The 24,158-nt window shown below is 38.4% G+C and overlaps 1 protein-coding gene across 4 annotated transcripts in view; it reads right to left on the bottom strand.

Annotated features, from left to right (window-relative positions):
• The window catches only part of LOC149016876 (Radical SAM superfamily protein), a 40,485-nt gene that overhangs the window by 6,716 nt on the left and 9,611 nt on the right, over positions 1–24,158 (bottom strand). For 3 of the 4 annotated variants that reach the window (XM_089151132.1, XM_089151133.1, XM_089151134.1), the window contains 4 exons: positions 23,373–23,477; positions 22,762–22,931; positions 22,545–22,644; positions 4,537–4,820 (listed from right to left, as the gene is read on the bottom strand). In XM_089151132.1, the coding sequence (XP_089007258.1) occupies positions 4,557–4,820; positions 22,545–22,644; positions 22,762–22,931; positions 23,373–23,477 (639 nt within the window). In that variant the 3' untranslated portion in view covers positions 4,537–4,556. Of the gene's footprint in view, positions 1–4,536; positions 4,821–9,060; positions 9,432–22,544; positions 22,645–22,761; positions 22,932–23,372; positions 23,478–24,158 lie in introns of those variants that run through there. The other variant, XR_016172731.1, reaches the window with a different exon arrangement.

Below are 24,158 nucleotides of genomic sequence, written 5' to 3'. Positions count from 1 at the left end.
AGGACTTACGAGTTTCGTTTGAAAGAAATTGGTAACGTTGAATAACTCTATGGTAATAACCTAACCAGTATTAGAAATAGTTCTAGATTAAGACATTCAGGGATGCATTCGGGACATTTAGATCGGATGCTGCAGTGCAGGGCTGGACACGTGGTAATGCTGGTACTAATCTGTAATGTTTAACTGACATTGCAGATTTAATGAGATTAGATTATCTGGCAACTTTACATTTTTTTGTTATAATGCAGCTGAATAGTGGGTCTTTTATGGAGGGAGCGTAGAGAACTTCAGGCAAGTAGCAGTCAAGGTCCTCCCCCAACTTCAAGGTTTTTACCACGAACATGAGCCAACAATCAATTACCACTACCATAAACTTTGGATTATGATTAAAACAATTCATTAAAAGAAAATGCAGTAATAATACCTTATGCTTCAACATATTAGAATTAGAAACTAAAGATGATACTTTGTAACCTGCTATGAGATTGTTGTAAACTCATTGATCCAAAATTCAAGAATGCAAATCTGGGTAGTATATCTTGTTTTTTTAGAAAGATTAGATGAGATCCTACGCAAGTTTTGTGAATTCCAATATCTCGACCAGATGGAGATCTCCGTCCAACCTCTGTTTTAGGAACACCAAATCTCCGTCGAGTCGAGATATTGGCAAGATCTCGTTTACTCTTGCTTGCCCCTTTACTACCTCGCTATAAAAGCCTATTTTGCCAGTTATTTTCTGGAACTTTGCTCAGAACACTTCCTAGTCTTCATCAACAACCCTACTACAACATCCACAATAAAGATTAACGGGGTTTGAATCTTGAAGATAGGTGAGATTTCATCCCATGTTTGATTTTTTTTCACCCTTCTTTCAGAATCTATGTTTCACACTGTTCTATGGATGCTTATTAAATATACGTTGAACATCTTGATTTGATACACCCTCATGAAAACAAAAATTGTTCCTATAATCAAGGAACGAACTTTCGTTCGTTTTGCCCGGTTCGCCGCATGAAATATCGCCAAGATCTCGGCGATATTTTGCCCCCAATTTTTTCGGTATTTTTACTCAATGATTTTGGTATATTTGATGAATATCCTAATCTGATGAAAATATGTGATAAATTTGAATTATTTCCTAAAAATTCTCCTACCTAGCCACATTTAATATGTTACCTTCTGAGGCCTACATCATTCGGACATAATTGGAATGATTATCCATTCACTCTGAAGATTCTATTACAAGATTCATTAATAATTTAAATTGTTTCCATAAATTATTTCATGTATACACTCTTCCCTAATCATATTTGGCATGTTGACTTTCGGTAATTTTCGCCCACCAGTTTCGGGAGTATTTTTGGTCATTTTGAGCCCAAATTTGATGCCTATCCTAATTTGATGCAAATATGTGGTAAATTTAAATTATTTCCTATAAATATTTCCATTTAAATCTCCTGCTTAGCCACATTTAATGTGTTACCTTCTAAGGCTTAAATCATTTGAACATAGTTGGAATGATTAATCGACTATTCTATTACAAAATCTCTTCATAATTTAAGTTGTTTCCATAAATTATTTCATGTATATACTCTTCCCTAACCACATTTGGCATGTTGACTTTTGAAGACTAGATCACTAGAATATAGTTGGTAAGATTGCTCATTAATCTTGAAGATTTTTCTATAAAATGTCTTCCTATTTATAAATTATTCTATGTAGATTCTCCTCCTAATTACATTTAGCACATTAACTTTTGAGCCTTGAATCATTGGGATAGAATTGGTAATATTGTGATAGAATCGCGGGAGAAATCGCCTAAAAAGTGCAAGAAATAGAATAAAAATCACAAAAAAAAAATGAAAATTTTGATTTTTCCGATATATTGGCGATATCTCCAAATATCGTTTCGCCAGGGGGCGAAACCAGTGATTTCGCCGAAAAATAGTTCCTTGCCTATAATAGAGCTAGTGAAGGTGGTGTTGGTGCTGATGCTAGAGAAGCAGTAGTTGGATGAGCTACTTAGTACCTTACTGGTTTTGGTATTGTACTGATTCAGATCCAGCGCCAAATTGGCCTATAGTCCTTTGAAATCAACCTAGGGTTGATAGATATGGGTGTTGGGCATTCGTTTATTATGTGTGTGGTCATGGTCCTATTCTATCGACTCAAGTACCTAGGCATTCATTTATTATGTGTGTGGTCATGGTCCTATTCCCCTCCAGAACTTTGTGTGAGCGTGAGTTATTGGTTCTGTCAATTATTTGAAGATCAAAGAATTAGGAATTTTGGTTCTGTCAATTAGTTCAAAGATCCAAGTCTTAAGAAGGTTCGAGGTGAAATCAAGCCTACACACCTGCAAGGCTACGACTAGTTGAAGATCAAAGTTGCCGTAATTCTCCATTTGACTATTCCATCATCAAGGCTCCATCAAGGCATTTGGCAGCCTACACTCCATTCACCATTTCATATCATTCCTTAGATCCAAACATTAGCAAGGTTCCACCTGCGACTAGTTGAAGATCAGAGTTCACCCTTCAATCTCCATCTGAGTATTCCATCCTCCAAGCTCCATCAAGGTATTTGGTGGCTGACACTCCATTCCCAGGACTTCATCTCATATCATCGTTTTTTCTTGAATTTTCAGACTTTTCAAGACTCAAAATTCAAGGTCAGATCTACGACAAGCTAATTGTTAGATCAGTTCCAAACTTTAAGTTCATCATCCCCCACCCCTAGTGACCTCAGATCCTAGTTTGACCTCCATTGTAACCATCTGATCTTAAGAGTTAAGATATAAGTATTTTCTTGAATTACCGTACTCCCTCAAACCCCTAAAACAAGAACCCTTATATATATATCAAGCTAGCCATCCAAATCCCACCAAACTTGTGAGGATCATACCTTTATATTATTACCTATATAATATATACCCTCCAAGTTCCAACCTAAACTACTACCTATAGACCCCAATTTCCCATGTCAAGGAATTTATCCCATATCTCCCATGGGATTGACTAAATATCCTTAAGATTCTAAATATCATTTTAGAACATGTAGTCGTTAACCACAAAACCCTAATTTAACCTTTACCCATGAAAAAATCATTCCATAACAGCCCATATCACAAAAAGCCCCACATATCCCATAACCAAAATTTCAAAAAACCCTATATCAGTCCCATATTTGTAGGTCCTATTAAAAAAGATCTTCAAAGAAACAGCACTCATTAAATTGGCACTGCATCATTTACTCTCGTGGTGTAACTTATAGCTATGCTGATCTTGTAATGTGAACATATTTGATGTACACTATATCATAGTTGTTTGGGTTTAAACCTTAACACATTCATATATATTAAGTCATGGTTTTGTACTTTATGTTTTACAAGTTTGCATCTTTACTTCTTCAATGCACTGGTTTCAAACCTATGGTCAAATTGGAACTCACATTTACAATTGTTTTCTCATAAATCTAGGGCCACCATTATGTTTAGAAGGCTAAAAATGGGCTGGATACCAGTTTCCAGCCCCAAAAGAGCCTAAACCCACAGAGTTGGGTCAAGATGGGAGGAATTTGTCTTTTCCTCCATCTCAACGAGATTAGGTTCTCGAACCTTGCCTTGAGCAATATCAATAACTTCTGAAAACCAAATCAAGGTTATACATTTTCCCAGCACACCAGAAAATCATTAGGTATGAATATGCTTGATACCTGTGACTCACTGACTTGATCAACAAATAATATCTCTAATCTCTATCCAAAAAATAAAGCATTTTCTGTTAACCAAAGCACAAAGAAAATATTTTGTGGTGACTGACAAGATATTGAGACAATGGTCACTCTTTTCTGAGAGAACTATAAATTTTTTTGTTACCAAATTCCAACTATTAGAATATGTCTAAGAGTGACACTAGCAATCAATACCACAATGTTTACATCAGATACTAAACATAGTTAATCACTTTAATATTTCCAGTGAAAATTATATTCGTTCTGAAACCAGTATTGAGAGTTATAGGCTCCATTTTAAGTGGTAGCATCAATTTCAGTAATGCTTATATTCGTAGTGGAAGTGAAATTAATTAATAAATAGTGAAAATGGGATCCAACTACTTAAACCTATATATCCTACATAGGTCTTAAAATCCAAAATTTTGGGCTTATAAAATTTACTCATTACAATAGAGAGCTCAAAATTTCTAAGTTTATTGATATACACATCAAGGATTTAAAATTTAACCCTATCTTGACTAAGATAAGTGAACCAAACAAAGAAAATAAGCCAATCTTCTCTTCTTTCTAAAATTTAGCACCAGAAAGCCTTTGACTTCTTTGGATAAGACATTAAACAAATTTTCATTTTTGGCTGTGAAAAAGGATTATCATGATTGGTTCTTCTGTATATTTGTCTCATAGTAAAGCTTTGGTAATTTAATCCCAGAAAACAGAAAATGAGGAGGAAAATTCAGTGCAAGCACAATAAAAAATGGAGTTCATCATTCACCAAAAGCAAAACAGTGGAGTTCATCCAACCTGAAGGGTGACTTTAGTCATTAGTGTACTGTGTTTCCAGAAAAATCAGATATGAGATCTTCAATGTCAGATATAAGATCACTCCTGACTAAACCCTTTTGAGGAATGTTCGCCACCAACTGACCGCAAGCACCATTTATATCCTGACCCATTTGTTTACGGATCGTTGTACGAATCCCGTAGAGACCTCTAAGAACACTCTGGAATCTCTGGACATTCTGCTCATTACTGGTTCTGAATTCAGTAGTAATACCAATTGGATTGAAAGGTATTAAGTTCACAACCTGTTTCCAATCAGCAGGCAACATCCACGGAACATCAATACTTTGTAGAAATAATTAGTCATAGATTTGAAGATAATTAGAAGTACCAAGAAATTGCAGGTTTCCTCTGTATTTTCTCCAATAGAGCAGTGCAAAGATAACTCTCATTGAGATAATGTAAAAGTACAGTCTTAATTCTAAACATAATAGCTACAAGTACAGTCCTAATTCTAAACATAATAGCTACACAATTGTGCCAAGCATTCTTTTGAAGAGCATGATGCCAAAGTAGTATATTTCACAATGTTGGCAAAGTAGTTCAATTAATAAACAAATAAACAGAAAATGAAAGCAGGCCAAAGACAAAAAAAAAAAAAATTCAAATGCATTTTAATGATTATTTCAACAAAAACATATTACAGATATACTCAAAGAAAATTTTTTAGCTGTCTTGGAAGCAAATGGCTATCATTTTCCATTTGATAAGTGATTTTTGTATTATAAAAGGAATATACAGAATAGGCAGTGTCTTAGAACCCCCATAATTTTTTTTTAGACTGCTTCCAAAGGAGTGCATTTCCTCCTACTTGTATCCCACACAGTAAATCACACCCAATAATATACTATAATAAACGAACGATTATGCATCCTTAATGAGGGTTTTAGACTTTTAGTTCCATAAGGACACTAAGATTTCCAAAGCAGTTCCCTGTTATCCACCTGAACACCAGCCATAGAGTACCTGGCTGATGCACTCTCTCATTGCATGCCTAAACTCCTCCTCATGGATCAAATGTCTATAATATTGATAAAAAAATAACAAATTTTATTTTGGTGAGTACCAAACCAATTCAGTAATATGTGTTTGAAAAAATGATTCCAATCTTGTCCTGTCATCATGGCTGATGTACAATATACCATAGTTAAACCTTAATGCATATATAATATATATATTAAGTTACCGTTGTGTACTTTTATGTTTTATAAGTCAGTGTCTTCGCCTCTTCAACACAACAATTTCAAACCCAGGGTTGAACTGGAACTCATATTTACAGGGTTTTTTTTTTTTTTTTTTTTTTTTTTTTTCCTCCCTTCATAAATCTATGGTCAGCACTGTGTTTAGAAGGCTGAAATAGGTTGGATACCAATTTTCGGCCCAAAAGAGCTCTTGATGCAGATCAAGCACAAAAATTGGACTATACTTGAAATCAACCCAAAGTTCATAGATATGGGTGTTGGGCCATTGTTTAATACAATCTGCGATCATGTGCCTATTCTACTGGCCCAAAAGTATAGCATTTAAGTCAAGCATGATTAGTTTATAAGTTTATTAGCTTAATTGATCAAATTATCTAAGTTCTCCCATTTTACAATATAAGGGCAGAATAAACGTTTTATTATGTTCTATTTTAGTTTTAAGGGTTTAAGTCACTTTCTATTTTGTTAGTTTAAATCAGTTTTTAAGACCCAATTTCAGTAGGACCTCTCATATAAGGCTATAAATTACCCCTCATCGATTAGATTTGAAAAATAATTGGAAAAAAAATAAGTTTCCCTTCAATCACTTTATGCGTGTTTACTTTGGTTCAATCAATAGTTTGAAGATCCAAGCATTAGGCTTTCTGGTTTTATCAACTAGTTTAAAATCCAAGCATAGGAGTTCTCATTCTGTCAATCAGATACAGGATGAAGGATGAACTTGGATCTTCAAACAATCGTAGTTGTGTTGTGTAGGCTTGATTTCACCTAGAACCTCAAGGCACTATTCAGGTAGTACTGGCGGACTATATCAATTCCCTTCTCCTATCGCATCTTTTTTCTATTTTTCTTGAATTTTGGGAGTTCCTAAGACCCAAGAATTCAAGGTCAAACCCGCGTCAATCTAATTGTTGGATCTGCCCCAAACTTTAGGTACGTCATCCAACCAACCCTAGTGACCTTAGATCCTTGCTTAACCCATTCTGACCCTCGCTTGACCTCATTCTGACCATCCGATTTCATGAATTTGCATACTTTGTCAAACCCCTAAAAGGCAAAAAGAAGAACCTTCATAACCTGACAAAACTTGGGGACTTATATCCCACTATTATTACCTACATTGAGTACATCCCTCTAAGTTTCACCCCAATTTGACACCTACAAACCCCAGTTTCCCATCTTAAGGAATTGATCAATCTCCTGTGGGATGGGCTACGTATCCTTAAGATCCTGAATCATTTAAGAGCGTATGATTTTTAACCACAAAGCCCGAACTTAACCTTTTCCCTAAATATCATCCTACCACAGTCCATAACTCCATATCACAAATAACCCCCCATATCCATGACCAAAAATTTCAATAAATCCTTTTGACATAACCAGATCCAGCAAGCACAGGATCCCTCAGAATTGGTCCCAAAACAGCCCCCAGGCCATGCAGCAGCTAGGGCAGACCGACTGCCCTAAGGGGCATTTTGGTCATTATCACACCCCTCCTTGGGGTCTCATTGGCCCATATAGATTCTATGTCCTATCAAGAGTCAAGATCTACTTTTCTTTTTCTAGCTGATTATGTTATGGTCAACTTATTAAAGAGTCATAGTCAAAGTGGGAGTCCTAGTTGGAAATTATTTTCCATCTAGATAATTGTTATTTTATTTGTTAATTTTAGTGGTCCTTAGGAGACCCCCTTTAAAGTTGTTAAATAGCTGCTAGTTGTCAAGGAATTTCCCATCCATATCAGATTCCCAATTTGAGTCCAAGTTTGTTAGCAAGTAATTTGCATCCAACATCTTTCCTTCTTCATAGTTGGCTATTTAAAGGCCCCATATCCAATTTTAGCAGTGGAGAAATCAGAGTTGTGGGTTCCAAGAAGGATCCCCACGGCTGAGTTTGAATTAATTTCAGCAATAGTCATCTTCTTCTTCAAGCTCTCTCTTGCAATAGCCTAGCAACCTTCTACAGCAACCTAAGAGTGTACCAGTCCACTCCAACAAGTAACTAAACCCCATCCCCTTTCCCTACTCTCATTCCCTCCCTATTCCCTAACCCCTGCATAACCACCCATACCCTTCCCTCTCTTGCAAGGGCAGCAAAACCCCTCTCCTAAACCTGCATAACCCCCCCCCGGAGGGCCCGGAGGGGGGAAAAAAACCAAAACAAAGAAAACTCCTCTGTTGCGGCAGCAAGCCCCTGCCCCTCTTGTTTCCTCCCACTTGGCCTTTCGCCAATCCTTCCCCTTTTCCCTCTTAATTGATCTTGCGACAGTTTGGGAAAAGAAAAAGAAAGAAATCAAGTGCATACTTACGTTGCACCTCCTCTGTTTTGCTTAGGAATATATCTCTTCTGTTTAATCCCACATAAAAATAAAAATAAAAAAAGGTAAAATTATGCCCCCCCCCCCCCCCAAAAAAAAAATCACCCTATATAAAGACTACTCAAAGCCTTTCTTCTCTAGTAGAAATCTCCTCAACTGACCCTCATAGAGCCGGCTAACTTTTAGTACACTTTTATTTTCAAATAAGCATCTAGTTTTGTTTCCCTTTAATTTCATGCTTAGTTAGGGTTTTATTTTCAAAACAGTAGACAGATTATTTTTCTTCACGAATTGTAATTGTAGTTCCATTAAATAAAGTTGTTCTTTTCATTTTATTCTTTTTTTCTCCTCTACAAATCTTCCTGCTCTAAATATTCTACTTCTAGTGACAAGGGTAGGCTACAGCATGGTAGTTCACACTTTATTCAAGTTACTCCAAGAGATGATATCACATCTTTCATTGGTTGAAGGAACAAGATTGAAAACTTCCCTCGTTGTGATCGATCTATTTGTTGCACGATACCGTGCACTTGCAGTTATTCTTAAATTTAGACAGTTTTTGGTGTGGTCGGGGAGGTAGTTTTCTACCCTCTCGTTCTTTTAATTAAATCGTTATGTTTTTACTATCCACAAAAATCCTATCTCCTCCCCCTTAAAGAAGATTTATGGAGGCAACACTTAGAACGAGTTAGCAACACAATCTAATCTACGAAATTCCCCTTTGTTTTTTTTGTTTCTTGTGTATTTTTTACAAATTCTGAATTAAGATCATACATATTTGGGAGCTACTCAACCCTAGGCCTTGTCTTACTCAGGTAGTGTAATGTGGATTACGAAGAGGATTAACCATAGAGCATATCGCTACTTAAGGTCGGTTTGCTTAATTGTTTACCATTATCATGTGTGCTTGCATGCTTCTATACTCTCAATTATTCAATAGAATTGTAGACTCCCAATGGAAGATACCTGCGATACCAGTAGATCGATAGGTGTTAACCCCCTTGAGCGTGTCCATGCCACAATTTAGGTGGTGTAGCGCCCATTGATTGCACGCACACACACATGTATGATTTTTCTTCTTTTCTTACGGTATTTTGTATATTAAAAAACCCCATTTCTGGCAAAGCCTCCTCTTCTCTGTCCTTTCTTTTCCTTGATATAAGATTTTGGAGGCCCAATCTGAACCTTAAAATATACACAAAGTCCAATCTGTACAATGAGGATTGCATCACTGCACAAGCCTATTGGATGGGGTCCCATTGGTGTATGTTTACCGACAGAGGTCACCAAAGCTTGATATCAAGGCTTAAAATGTGAGAAGTTAACCCTGATCCCTGCTGGTAATAAACGAGAAGGGTAAGACTTAAAATAAATAAATATGAGCTTAACGTTATTTAAAAAAAAAAAAAAGAGACCGAAATATTTTTTTGGCTTGACCCATTCAGATTACTTTTTTAAGGATTAGGTAATAAGACCTATGAGTTGTGTTCGATTTGTTTGCTTCAATAGAGAATGGAAGTTGGGTGGGTAAGGAACTCAAATCAGATGATTAGATCGAACAGAGTTACCGACAAACCCCAGATCTCCGATTACACCTATTTCAAACACACAATGGAACATTACAAAAACAACAACAACAAATCTTGTCCCCAACCAAATGGGGTCGGCTATATGGATTATTGCCTTACAATCAGGTCTGTTTGAGGCCATGCTAGATACAAGGCCTAAGCTATGCATATCTTTTCTCACCACCTCTCAAAAGATTATCCTAGGTCTGCCCCTAGCTCTTCTAGTTCTTTCAATCTGGAATATAACACTTCTCCTTATGGGTCTTGGTAGGAGTCATAGAGGTTCCTCCTAAGAGTCCCCAAGAGGTTCAATCTAACCTGATCTGCACAACACTCATTCATACGTTTTTACTTGACATAAGGGGTAGCAATTTTGAATCTAACCTGATCTGCACAACACTCGTGCATATGTTTTTACTTGACACAAAGGGTAACAATTTTGAACTTAAACCTCATTATCTGTCAATGTAACCTCAATATCATGTGGCTACCAGATTAAGATGCGCACTTATTTCTTATGGGATTTGATGTTTGTGTCCTAATGAAAATGCAATAACTCACCGAAGACGCTGTAAAATTATGGTTTATCACATTTGCATTAAAGGACCGGGCTAGGAAGTGGCTTCATAGCCTACCTCAAGATCACATTACCACTTAAGAACAATTCACTGCCCTATTCTTGAAGATTTTGTTTCCTTTTTAAAAGATGAATAAAAAAAGAAATGACATCATTCAGTTTTATTAAGAAGAAAAAACCCAATGGTTCCACTGCCAAGGTGATGGAGAGGTTCCAGAGCCTCCTCCAAGAATGCCTCGTCACAAATTAGAATGATGGCATCTATGCCAAATAATCTATGAGGGTAATTATCACATCAAGCAACTTGTAGAGTATGTGCCCTATTGGGTTCACATCGTTCAATAATCACTCTAGAGCTTGGGAATTCCTCTTACACATTGCAAACAAAACCATAGAATGGAAGTCAACCCAAGAATGTGAAAGGACTAGTAGTGGATATTTTGTCAAAAGTCATGTTCACAAGGATGCACAAATAGATCATCTTTCAGAAAAGTTAGAGAATTTGTAGTGAAAGCAAAACCAAGTCAAGCACATTTGATGTCTATAGCTATGTGTGCATGTTGTCAATCTCATTCACATGTGATTCAAGAACACCTTATCAATTATTGAGGCCAATAAGAGAATGTTAATGGCAACAATATGGTAACATGCAAAATCCTAAGTGGAGGAAACATCCTAACTTTTCATAGACTCAAGGGCAAAACCAAAATGGATTTAACAATTTTTCCACACAAAATCAATTTGGTGCTCCTAAAAAACAAAATGATTGATTTTCTCAAAATTAGAATGTCTAGCTCCCTTAAGTCCCTAATTTTTAAAATGCCAAATTGGTTAGGACTGCAAATCCACTCATCATACCTTGTATGCCTCCCATTGCACAAAACCAATCACTGTCTGGTTTCAAAAAAGGTAATAATAATCAGGAGTTTTCTTGTCTCTCTAACTTAGAGAAGAGTATGGAAATACTATCCAGATTCCAGCACTTCAAGACTTATATGCATGATATGGATACACAAATTTCCACCCTTGCAAGTGCTTTGTCTGAGTCAGAAAAAGGTAAGATGCCTATCCAACCTGAGTTGAACCCCAGGACTCAGATTCAACAAGGACTACCAAACTTGCTAAATCAGGTCAACTAGGTCGAAACAATTCCTTTTTCCTTAGAGCCAATTAATTATGAGTATGCATGAAGAAATGGGAAAGGGTATTTAACAAGCGAGTCACATGTTAATGAAAAAAGCAACATTATGACCTCGTGATGAGAAAAATGATCATCTTCTAATGAGGGTTCGTCTAAGGAACTCATAGAAGTTGAGGATGAGCCAATTACTTTAGAGGTAACTAAGTTTGTTGAACCACTATCTAGAACTCTTCGAAAAAAGAAAACTTTAAAGATTAAAAACGTAATAAAAAATGTGAGTGTCAACATTCCACTTTTCAATGTTGTTTCTCAGGTCCCTTCTTATGCTAAGGTTCTTAAGGACTAGGGTACTCGAAAGAGAATCACAAATGTCCACAAGAAGGCCTTTCTGACAACAAATGTGAATTCAATCCTCTCGAACAAGTCCAGTTAAATCTAAGACCTAGGATGTCCAACAACTCCATGTGTTATTGGTGATACAAAAATAGATCATGCTTTACTAGAGTTTGGAGCCAGTCTTAACTTATTGCCATGCATAGTCTATAGGCAATTGGGTCTCAGGGAACTCAAACCTACATCGGCTACTCTACAATTTAGCCAGTAGGTCTATTAAACTCCCCCAATATGTAATTGAAGATGCCTTAATCCAAGTAGGAGAATTTGTTTTCTTTGTGGATGTCATTGTCTTACACACATCCAACTACTAACCTTAAGGATCAAATTCCTGTGATCTTAGGGACACCCCTTTTTAGCTACAAGCAAAGCCCTCATTAATTGTTGAAATGGTAGTTTTAAGGTTATCATTTGGGAGCAACCCTGGAGTTCAATGTTTTTAGGCTAAGGAAACAATGAAATTGTTTCCCTAATGTTAATATGTGGTAAAGCATTTCTAAGGATGTTGATTACCCCAAGAGAAGAGTTTTAATGATGACTTCTACAATTGTTTCGAAGAACTAGAGGGCTTAGGAAGTGACTTCTTTTCTGACATAATGAGCTTACAACAATTTAGTGAGTCACATGGAAATTTGGCTAGAATTCCTTCTGTCCCATTAGTGATTGAGGCCCCCTAGTTTGAATTTACACCTTCGCCTTAGACTCTTCCACATGCTTTTCTAGGCTCTAATGAACTCTTTATGTGATCATTGCCTCGAATCTTATCATAGACCAAGAGTATGAGTTTCTTAGTTCACTAAGATCTTGCTCGTTGTCAAAGTCCTCTTCCTTGTCAAAGAAGCCTGGTAGGACTGCTTCATGTGGTGGAAAAAGTACTTCTTGAGGAATTTGTTGGTGGATTCGAAAGAATGTAGCTCCCCTTCTTGGAATAGGGTAGCCTATTCCTTTGTAGTCTGTCCTTGAAAGCTGTGGAAAATTGTGGATGGCTTGGTGGGTGGCGGATTCCTCCTATGGACAGAACCCTGATGGTTGCACATCTTCTAATCATGATCACAAAGCAATAAGGCTTGATGAGCTCTTCCATGGTGAATGGTGAGTGATGATAGGATCTCTTCGTGAAGCCTTTCCTCACCTTCAAACTAGTCATAGATTCTCATACCTGAAATTCCTGGTATGACAAGTTCTTTGTCTTTCATCTCTATACCCATCTTCCTGAATTTGCCATTCAAATTAATAAACTTCTGATGGTACTTTTGTTGGAGAAGGTGACGTGGTTGGTGTCGCGTAGCTTGGCATTCTTGTGGGAAAATAGGTAGCTCAAAACTTCTATCATCTCCTCCCAAGTGCTAGGTTCAGTAACTTCATATCTCATTTGTTTCCATGTGTAATCCCATTGTACACAAGCATATCCCACTAACTGGTTATACGCTCTCCTCATCTTGAGATACTACATTAAGTCAAACCCATCAAATTAGTTATCTAGGTCATATAGCCACTCATAGGAAACTTGATGGTCGTTGACACCATCATAAGTTCCCAGCTAATAGATCTTTGGAGGATCCCTTTATGCATACGATGATGAGAATAGAAGTAGTCTTGCTGGTTCCTCCATGCCCTTTACTAATGCATGTATCTCTAAATACCCATTTATGTAACCCGAGCCCTGAGCTAGTCTTAGGATCCTCTGTTAACTACAACCAGCTAGCAATTGGGCTATCAATGAGGTTAGGGTTTTATCTATGGGATGGTTTTGGGTAATGAATGGAAAATTTATGGGATGATTTTGGAGAAGACAATGGATAATTTTAGGATAACAAAGATCCCTAGGTGGGTCGGCTTTAATTTGGACAACAGTATCTTCGGTATGAAAGAATTAGGGAAGACCAGTGTTTGATGAACTCTAAGATACGATGGTAGTTTTTTTTTTTGGTGTGTGTGGGTTTTAGATATCCAAAGTTTTTAAGGTAGGTAATCAGGGTTTCAACAAATCCCAAGATGGGATGGTTTATTTGGTAATAGGGTTTCGAACCCTCCAAGTAGTATAGTGTGAGTTAGGGTAATGAATGGAAAAGAAAAGGATGTGGGAGCTAGTAATTAGGAAATAGGGTGGATAAGGAAGCTTGCGATTAGGGGGAAAGGGTAGGGAAACTTACGGCTAGGCTAGGAGGCTTTCATGGTAGGTTCTTGAATGTCTTGCAAGAATCTTGAATTTCCTTTTTTTCTTGATCTTTCTTTCTTCTTTTTCTTTCTGAATTTATTTTTTTTCTTCTTTCCTAATGCTGCCACAAGAATCAAGAAAAGGGAAAGAGGCTGGTAAGGAGAAGAGGAGGTCTGGGGGAGGGCTTCCGCAGGGTTTAGAAGAGGGGGAGGGGAGGGGACTTGCTGCCATAAGAGAGAAGAGGGGTGAGGGAGGGTTTCTGCTTCTGCCGCACAAGGGAGAAGGGGTAAGGGTGGTTGCACAAGGGTTAGGGAGGGAATGAGGGTAGGGAGAGGGGCTGGGGTTCACTTAGTTGTTGTTGGAGAGGACTGGTACACTCCTAGGTTGTTGTAGAAGGTTGCTAGGCTGCTTCAAGAGAGAGGGAGCTTGAAGAAGATAATGAAATAACTCACACTCAGTTGTGGGAATCCTACTTGGAGGCCGACGACCCAATTCCTTCAGTGCTTAATCTGATCAATCCAGTCTAATCTTTACATGAAGGGATGGCTCTCTTTTATAGCCAACTACAAAGACAAAAAGACACATGGACTCAAACTTCTTGACTAAAAAACTTGGACTCAAATTGGGAATTCAATTTGGATTGGAACTCCCTTAACAACTGCCAACTAAATAACAACTTACTAAGTCACCAACAACTAAAAGGGGGGAAATCTAATAAGGACCACAAGAATTAACATATAAAATAAAAATTATCTAGAAGGAAAATAATTTCCAACTAGGACTCCCACATGGACTAAGACTCTTCAATAACTTGATTACTAGGACTCTAAACAACAAAAAATAAAGAAGATAAGATTCACCAAAATATCTGGAGTTAATCAGTTGGTAATTAAGCTTGAATTACGGGTAGATAACGACCAATATACCCCCCTGTGAGAGTTTGGCCACATCGGCAATGCCGCAAGTTGCTAGTGGTCTTGGGCCTTCTTTTGGTTCTTTCTTCGCTGCCTTAGTGCTGGTAACATCAGTAAGGCTCCTGCCATGTTCCAATGGTGCATGAGCAGCTCTTTCAGATATAGTAGAGGATTATTCAGATGTATTCGGATCCCTCCTCCCATCTCTCTTGAGTCAAGTTTGGTCCAACCTTCCCCCCACCCCAACCACTCCATTCCTTCCTCCATGACACACCATTTGGCTCCCCTCCTCTACTGGTCCTTTCACTACATCCTTCACTTGGAACCTTGCCCATTCACTTTGTTCCCAAGTCACTTGGCACCCATTGGTCTAGTTCAAGGGTACCATCCCGGCCACTCCTTCACCATCTGATGGACCTTCACACTTTGCCTTCCCAACCAATCTTTCCTCATCCATCAGCATCTCTCAGTTAGCCCCCATTCTGTTTTCTATTGGAATGGCCTTGAAGATGTAAACCACCTCTTCTTTTCCCGTTCCTTCTCCCTTTCTATCTAGGAGAAAGTCATTGTCTCTATTTGGACCCCCTTTAGATCTAACCCTTGAGTTTCAAAGGGATTGGTCCGGGTTATTGAGATCCTTTTCTAGTACCACCATTTGGGATTTTGTACTAAGTATTTGATGCCAGGACCTCTCAGTTTTGGTGGTAAAGGAACCTTAGAACATGGATGTCCAAATCCCGATCTATTGCCTTGCTTTGGAAAGCCATCTACTTTGACGTCTCTACTAGACTCTAGATGCTCCCCCATCCCTCTGTCCCTGATACCCCAAGGAATAGATTGATTATTGTTACCTGGGGTCATGATTCTCCATTTTTGCTACCTAGTTGGTTGTAATACCTTCCCCTTTTGTTTACTCCTTGGTCTGGGTTGTTTCCCTAGGTCCTTGTTGGTTCTTGCCCCCTCCCCCCCTGCCCCTGTAAATTATATCCCTCCTTTCAAGGGTTCTTTGGTAATTAATTCTTTATTCATCCAAAAAAAGAAAAACAGCAGCTATTTAGGTCTCATAATTGGACCTTTACAAGGACTAATAGATCCAAATCATGAGCTCCTTATTGAAGTAAAAGACTGACTTAATAAAGCCTAACTGAAAAAGGACCAGACTGCCCCTATAGGTTACCAGAATTGCTAGACTGCCACTGCCTAATCAAAAATGATAATCAGTAAAAACAAAGTACGGGGGCAGCTTATTGCCGTGTGCAACCCTAGAGGCTACTCCTAGCCTTGGCCAATAACTTAGCCTGGTCTTGGCTCCTATTTCATAACAAGGTTTGACTGGAACATGACTTCTAATTGTTGTCAGAATTGTGTGGAGGAGATCTTTCAGATTTGGGTGATTTGATTTAGTTAGTTTACTTTCTTTTTCTATTGGGAGTAGGTTTTCTAAGATCTTATTTTTCTTGTAAGATTCCCACACTGGGAAGGTTTTATTTGTTTTGTATTTGGTAAGTTTTCAAGTATAAATAAAGCTCCTTTTGAAACAAGTCAGGATTTCTCCAACCTCTTCCAACATGGTATCAGAGCCAACTCTGATCCATCATTGAGCACCATCCTCTTTCTCATTCTCTCTCTCTCAATAGCAGAGCACAAAAGAAAAAGGCATCGCAGAGACTCACCTCTGCTTCTTCTTATCCTTCACACTTCCGCCATCGCTGCAACCACCTTCCTTTTTTTCTTCATCGCCTACAACCAAAACAAGAACTGTATCTTCCATCGAACACCCAACCTTCATCTTTCAGACCCATTGCAACACCACCAAAACCCATCGCAACACTCCTGCAACTCAACCTGTACCAGCAACCCATCACTATTCTCTCTTTTAACTTCCTTCCATCAACCCTGCAACTCACTGCTACAACTTCCCTGCAGTGCATTGCCCGCACTGCATCGTTTTTTGTTTCCTTTTTGAATCACAAAATTTCTGCAACCTGAAAACCCCTCACCTTCTTTGTTCATCCAAAACCACCAAACTCCATAACAATCGAACCCAACCTGGAGGTCTCGCCTTCTTCCCTCTCAATCGAACAATTGCCTCACTTTTGCAGTTTTTCCCTACTTTTTCCCTAACAAAGGAAGAAGAAAGTGAACAGGACCCATCGAACTAAATCAAACCAGAACCTAAACTAGAAATAGAAACCATCGAACCGAATCCAAACCTGAACCAGCCCAATACATCCTATGTCATGAATTTAAAAAAAAAAAATTATGCATTGTTCTTGGTAGTGAGTATTTTTTTTCTTCTCCAACAAATTATATTCCTTGGTTTGTGACCCTTTTTGGCTCCCGCGATAGCTGATCCAGTTACCCCCGCCTCTTTTGGTACATCAGACATTGAAAATCCTCATGTTTCATCTGTGTCTCAGCACCCTGATTTTTCTCCTTTCCAGTTGAGGTTGACCACTGTTAAGCTTAATGGGACTAATTACCTTCGCTGGTCTCATTCTGTTTCTCTTGCAATTGGTGCTCATGGTCTTACTGACCATCTTCATGGAACTTTTATCAAGCCTTCTTCACCTAGTAAGGACCTAGACAAGTGGGAGACAAATGATTGCTTGGTTATGGGATTTCTTCTAACCAAGTATTGTAGCGAGTAACCTTCTTCTTCCTGATGCTATTACGATTTGGGAAGTTGCCAAGAAAACATATTCTAAAATCAGTAATGATGCACAATGCTTTGAGATTCTAAGGAAGATTCATCAGTTATAACAAAAAGCGCTTACCTTGTCTCAGTACTGCAACCCCCTTCAAGGCTATTATCAGACCCTTGACTTCTACAGCCATTTTACTCCATCGTATGCGGCAGATGTTGCTGCCTATCAGAAGCGAGAAGACAAGCTTAGAGTGCATGACTTTCTAGCAAAGTTGAATATTGAGTATGATCGAATTCGAGCACATATTCTTTCCCGAGAGCTTTTCCCTTCTCTAGAGCAAGCCTATTCTATGGTTGATACTGAGGAAAGCCATAGGACAGCGACGGTACACACTCATACATCTGACATATATGCATTGGAGGTTGGTTTTGGCAATAGTAAGTTTGGTTATGGCGGTTGTCGGCCTCCAATGAAGTGCGAGTATTGTGGAAAAGAGCGTCATGCTAAAGATGAGTGTTGGAAGTTACATGAATGACCAGTAAATTCCCGTGGAAGAGGTAAGAACGTAAATTCCCGTGGAAGAGGTAAGAACAGAAATAAGGGCAGCAATCAAGCATCTGCAAACCAAGCTAGTTCTGACACCTTAAGTACTCCAGCACCTCTTTTCTCAAACAAACTCCAACACCTTTGCCAGTTGATATCTAGACTTGCCATATCTTCCCCAGTACCGACTTTCAGTGCGAGTGTAGCTTCTGCCATTGTTCCCTTTGCAGATCCACAATTCCCACAGGTATTTTAAGTGTCACAGTGTCAATTCGACTTATCCCTTCGAGATAATTGACTTTGGGCAACCGACCATATAATAGATACTTATTCATCTATTTCTTTTCCTTAGGATGTTCGAACGACTGATGGGTCTCCTTCCCCCATCTCTGGGAAGGGATCTATTATCTATTTGCCTTCTCTTACCCTATTTAATGTCTTTGCATGTTCCTAAATTTTTGGTTAATCTTTATCTATTAGTACTAATGGGGGACCGAATAGAGAAGAAAGAATGGATAAAGAAGAAAGGGGGAAGAAGGAGAAATCTGAGAAGAATCAAGCTTGAAGAAGGAGAAGAAGGAGAAAGAGAGACAGAGAGGGGGGGGGGGGGCTGCTACAAACGCACAAAGCTAAAGCTTCAATTCATATTTTTCTATTCCATACTCAATAAGCTGATTACAAGTGTTTAAATAACAAAACAAACATACTTGATACGAAAACAGACTCTAATAGGACTCTTGGTAATTTAAAACTAACAAAAGACTGATCCTTCAAGGACTCTTAGGAATTTAAAACTAACTAAAAATTATCCTAGATATCCTACCAAAATAAAAAACTTCGATTACATGATTATCCCAATAATAAATAATAAATTTCTAAATTATCTCTAGAACTCCCACGAAAATAGATCCTATTTTATCTCCTTGCAAGCTGCAGTTTGGGCCCACCAAATTTGAATCTATTTCCATGCAAGCTAGACTTGGGGCCCACCAAATATGAAAAATATCATCTAAGTTACTGTTCGCGCTACTGTAGCGTGAACAGTAATTTCTGGTTGTGCTGCATCAAGTACCCTTACTATGAACTGCAAAATAACATTTTTTCCTTCCCACTATGTGTTTCAGAACCTAAAAAAGGGCATACGATTGGCTCCAGTAGAAAGAAAGGAGGGCTTTACTCGTTCGATGGGTTTCCATCAACTCTTTCTACGGCGTTTAGTTCCACCTCTCCTACGCTTTTTACTTTATTACAGTGGCATCGTTGTCTTGGTCATGTTCCTTTAACTGTTTTCTCCAAATTATTTCCTGGTCTAATTAGAGGATTTAATTTGAACGATTTTAATCGTGAGGCCTATATTTTAGCTAAATAGACTATATCATCGTAGTAAAAGTTCCTTTTTCAATTATTCATTCTAATGAGTGGGATCCTTATTGGACAGTGTCTTTGTCTGGTCATAGATGGTTTATTACCTTTATTGACTGTTGCATTAGGACCACCTGGGTTTACTTCACCAAAAAAATGGCATTTTCTCGTGTTTCCAGAATTTTCAAGTAATATGGTTAGAACTCAGTTTGGGGCGATAGTCAAAATCCTTTGTACAGATAAAGGGATTGAGTCCTTGGGTGGAGCATTCCTTTCTTACCAAGCTAACCATGGCATCATACACCAGACTAGTTGTATCGACCTTAAAATGCGGTTGTCAAACACAACAATAGACATCTCCTTGAGGTAACACGTTCTCTTATGTTTACTATGCAAGTGTCTCCTCAGCTTTGGGGTGATGCGGTTCTTACTACAACATATCTAATTAACCGAATGCCTTCTCGGGTCATAGACCAACATTGCCCCCTTGAGGGACAATAACCTTTACAGTGCCACCTTAGGTTTTTGGCTATGTTGCCTTTGTCAAAACCACCATGTTCATGGTAAGTTGGATCCTCGTGGGTTGAAGTGCATTTTCTTAGGTTATCCTCCTACACAGAAAGGATATAAGTGTTATTGTTAGGGCCCTAGGATGACGCCATGTGGAGGAGAGAGAGTATTAGGGTTAGTTGGGGGGAATTTGAATAGAGAGGGCATCGAATGTTATGGGGATGAGTTTTGGGCAGCCGTAGGCTGAGGGGCACCGTGAGGTGTTGGGGGTGACTGGCACCATTAAAACCAGCTCTATCCTTGTTATTTATTGTATTTTCGTATTGATTTTAGAGTGATTAATAGGTTCTTATCAACTGGTATCAGAGCTGTGTCGATCCCAGGAAGGTGAAATGGTATTGTCACTGTTTTCTGGTGAAGGAAGAGCACAAGAATGGTTAATAGAAGTCGAGGAATTTTGTCGGCAACACCAAATAGAGCATGAATACTGGCTTGGAATAGCTCTCGAGCATTAGGATGGAAATGCACTTGATTGGATTTATTAGAAGCAATGGCCGGAATTCAACTGGTCAAAGTTCAAGGAGGCTCTCAAATTCGACTTCGGTGAAGGCAAGATCAGAAGGATTAAAAAACTCGTGAAACCAATAGAGAATCATTCGCAAGTAGATCTAAGAATGCTTGCAGCTGAAATTTTGAAGTCAAGCGAGAAGATAGACATCAACAAATCCTCATGTACTTAAGTTGGCTCGATTGGCAATATTTGTATTCCTCGTAGCATTTGAGCAAAGGTGGATTTGTTGCAGGGAAGCTTTGATAGAGTATTCTACAACAAAGGAAGAAGAGGTCAAGTCCCTTGGAATTGGAGCGATGATGGAGCAACGATGGTACAAAGGAGAAAGCAACAACATAGTTCCTGGCAACGGATTGATGAAAGCCGCCATGGATGGGAGCGATAATGATGGAGGGAGACTCGTCGTCAACGTGGAGGAAGCAACAACATAGTTCCTGGCAACGGATTGCCCTCGATCCAGAAGAGGAGCGAATCCCAATCGCCAACAAGAGTTGCAGAAGTCTTGGAATTCATTATTTTAGAACCTGTGGCAACAATTTGGGCGGTGTTTAGGTTTTCGATTGCAGGAAATGAGAAGAAGAAGACAAGGGTGGACCGGGTGGTTGAGAATTTGGTTGGGTTTGGGTTGAATTCGGTTCGAGACTTGAACCGATTCATGCAACGAGCCGAAGAAAAAGAACTAGGTGCCTGGGCCTTACAAAGCCCAACCAACTTGACTATCTCTGAGCCAAATTTTATGGGCCATGGATTGATGAAACCAAAATTAAATCTTGGGCTGTTTAAAAAGCCTACTGTTCGACCCAACCTAACAAGTGAGACATTAGTTGAGCAAACGGGAGCCCAAGAAAGTTTTGAACCATTTTTAATACAATATGACCGGGGACATTTATGGAACATTACTGTTCCACTTTCTTCTACCTTCAACTCACAATCTGAGAAGCAGTTACTTGCAGTCACGATGGGCGCGGACGGAAGTCGACCAGGAAACGCCAAAAATCGGTGTTGTTTTGCCTATTATCGACGGATTCTGACGCTGGCGGGAGAAGTGTCGGTTTCTCCAACAGAGAGACTGCGGGATTCAAGCAAAGGAGACATTGGTCCTTCGAAAGAATCCTCGATTCAAAGACTTGACTCCAGCGACAAATGCAAGAACAATAGAACGGAGGGCACTAGATTTTGGTGCTTTTCCATCAATTCAGTGCCTGAAATGCATCTTGATTTGCTGGCAAGCTGGGACAGGGTTGTTAGGGCTATTGCAGTCGCAGCTCTGTCGCCCCTGCAGCTGCCATGATTGCGCTTAAGGGGGAAGCCCTTTCTTTTGATTTAGTTTACTTTCTTTTTCTATTGGGACTAGGTTTTCTACGATCTTATTTTTCTTATAAGATTCCCACACTGAGAAGGTTTCATTTGTTCTGTATTTGGTAAATTTCAAGTATAAATGAAGCTCCTGTTGTGTCCTTCTAACACAAGTCAGGATTTCTCCAACCTCTTCCAACCCTAATATAAATCAAGTTTAAGCAATCTTGTATCTGTTGAAAAATTTATTATGTACTCCAACTAATACGAAAAGTCTCCCATAAAAATAAAATCATTTGGTCATATCACACTTCTCAGAGAAAAAAATATTTCTCTAAACTGTGAGCAACTAAAAACAACAAGGTATACCTGAAAAAGACCAAGTGCTGCTGCCTCTATTTATATGTCGAAATTTGACGAATTGACGTGACCAACTATGATTTTTTGATGACTAGAAGTGGCTTAATGTTGATTTTTTATGACTTAATCGTTGTGTCTAAAAGTTGATGATTTTACGATAAAAATTATACAACTGATATCTTTCAAAAAAAAAATACAAGAATCTGATTGAAACTGCATAGGACATGGTGCCTTAAGTGCTCTGGAAAGACCTCAAAAGCCTAGGATCACCTAAAACCTTGAAAACTACACTCTAAGAATGCATTTGATCACTTCTTCCCCTTACTTTTCTTAACCCAAGGCACCTTTTTTACTAGGTCTACCAGCAAACTGTAAGTCATTTTGCACATAATGAATGTATAGAGCTCACCACTTCAAGTGCCTGAAGCAATTTACCAAGTTGGTGGGCTTGTTGCTCTTCATCATTCACCCCATCAAGCATAATGTATTCAATGAAGATTTTCTGTTTACTGAAAAACAGAAGGCTGTATGAGATTTTCTCCCTTCTAAACATTTAGTAGTAAAATATAATACATGAAACAACAATAACCAAAAGCATTAAAGGAAGAAAAAGTATCAGACTCAACCAGTTCCTCTGATAGAGTACTAGTGTATCCATTAGCTTTTCCAGTGGGAAAGCTCGAGCTGCAGGCATTATCTGACAACGAATATCTTGAACTGGTGCATGCAAGGAAATGGCTAAATTTACATTGGGGAGGTCATTTTGAAGCTTCTTGAGAGCATGGATTACCCCAACCTATACAAAGATGAAAAAGGATAATTATTCCTCCAATTCAAGGTATAAACTCGATCTCAAATTTTATATATATATATATATATATATATAGTGGGAAAATGAACTCAGTAGCGATTTTCTTTTTCCACTTTGATAGGTAGCAGATTAAAAAGAATAGAGTTGATAAAAGAAGAAATATGTACAATGACCCAGACCACATAGGTCCCAGTGAATGGTCAAGAGAAAATCCAATAAAGAACAACCTCAATCATACTGACAACAAAAATGTGAAAGACGACCATTCAGCCGATAAAGCAATAGAAGCCCCAAAATCCCTCCGACAGGCTATTGAGTCCCTAACAATAGGACAACTTGTCCATGTTTTCCCCTTATAAATAAAACAGAAAAGTGTAGAGAGAAAGAATCCTGAAGACAATATCACAGGCAATTCATAATACCTACAGTTGATATTGTAATTCTTTTTGCTGACAGTTGAAACGGAAATCCTGTTATGATCTGCACAGCCTCGACTAAAGCAGCATAATTATTTAATGGTTCTCCCATTCCCTGCCAGCAAAACCCAAAAAATTAAAAATTAAAATAACAAAACAAATCAAGGGAAGCCTTACATTTGATAACCAAGAAAGCTTTAAAAAGAAAAGAACTTTAAATGCAGTAAACATGCTAACCTTACATAACCAAGAGAGAGATTGAATGCTTTGCATGACAACAGTACACAGATACATCCAACTATCTCAACCCTAATTCTCAATCATGACTGGGAAAATTTTCCAAGATTCAGATTTACCATAGCATCAACCAAACATCAAGAAACCTTCACTACATGGCCTTCCGATAGTCACTTGACCTATACCCACCATCAACCCCTACAGTGCAGCACATAATGTCCAAATGGGCCACATAATACTTTATTTTGGCCCATATATGGGTGTTATAGAATTACTTTTTGGGTTTATTGATGTAAAGGCCTTATTTATAAGCCCCTAAAGTAGGGATAATGCTAGCACACAGGATTAGTAGTTCAATCTGATGCTTCAGTTAGATTATGATACTTGATAACTAGATAAAATTCTGTTTTGATTTTATTTACCTCATTGTGTCTTTTAAAGTGATTGGGAGGTATTAGATTACTTAATTTTGACCCATGGATGGGTTTCACAGATATTAGGCCTCTTATGCTTTTAAATTGTTAATATAATGGGCCTAATCTATAAGCCCAGAATGTAC

This window comes from Hakea prostrata, chromosome 4, assembly GCF_041222555.1.
Source record: "Hakea prostrata isolate BN-2017 chromosome 4, UWA_Hpros_2, whole genome shotgun sequence".
NCBI classification, from domain to species: Eukaryota; Viridiplantae; Streptophyta; class Magnoliopsida; order Proteales; family Proteaceae; genus Hakea; species Hakea prostrata.
The sequence above is the reverse complement of the archived record's forward strand: the minus strand, read 5'-3'. Positions and strand labels throughout refer to the sequence as shown.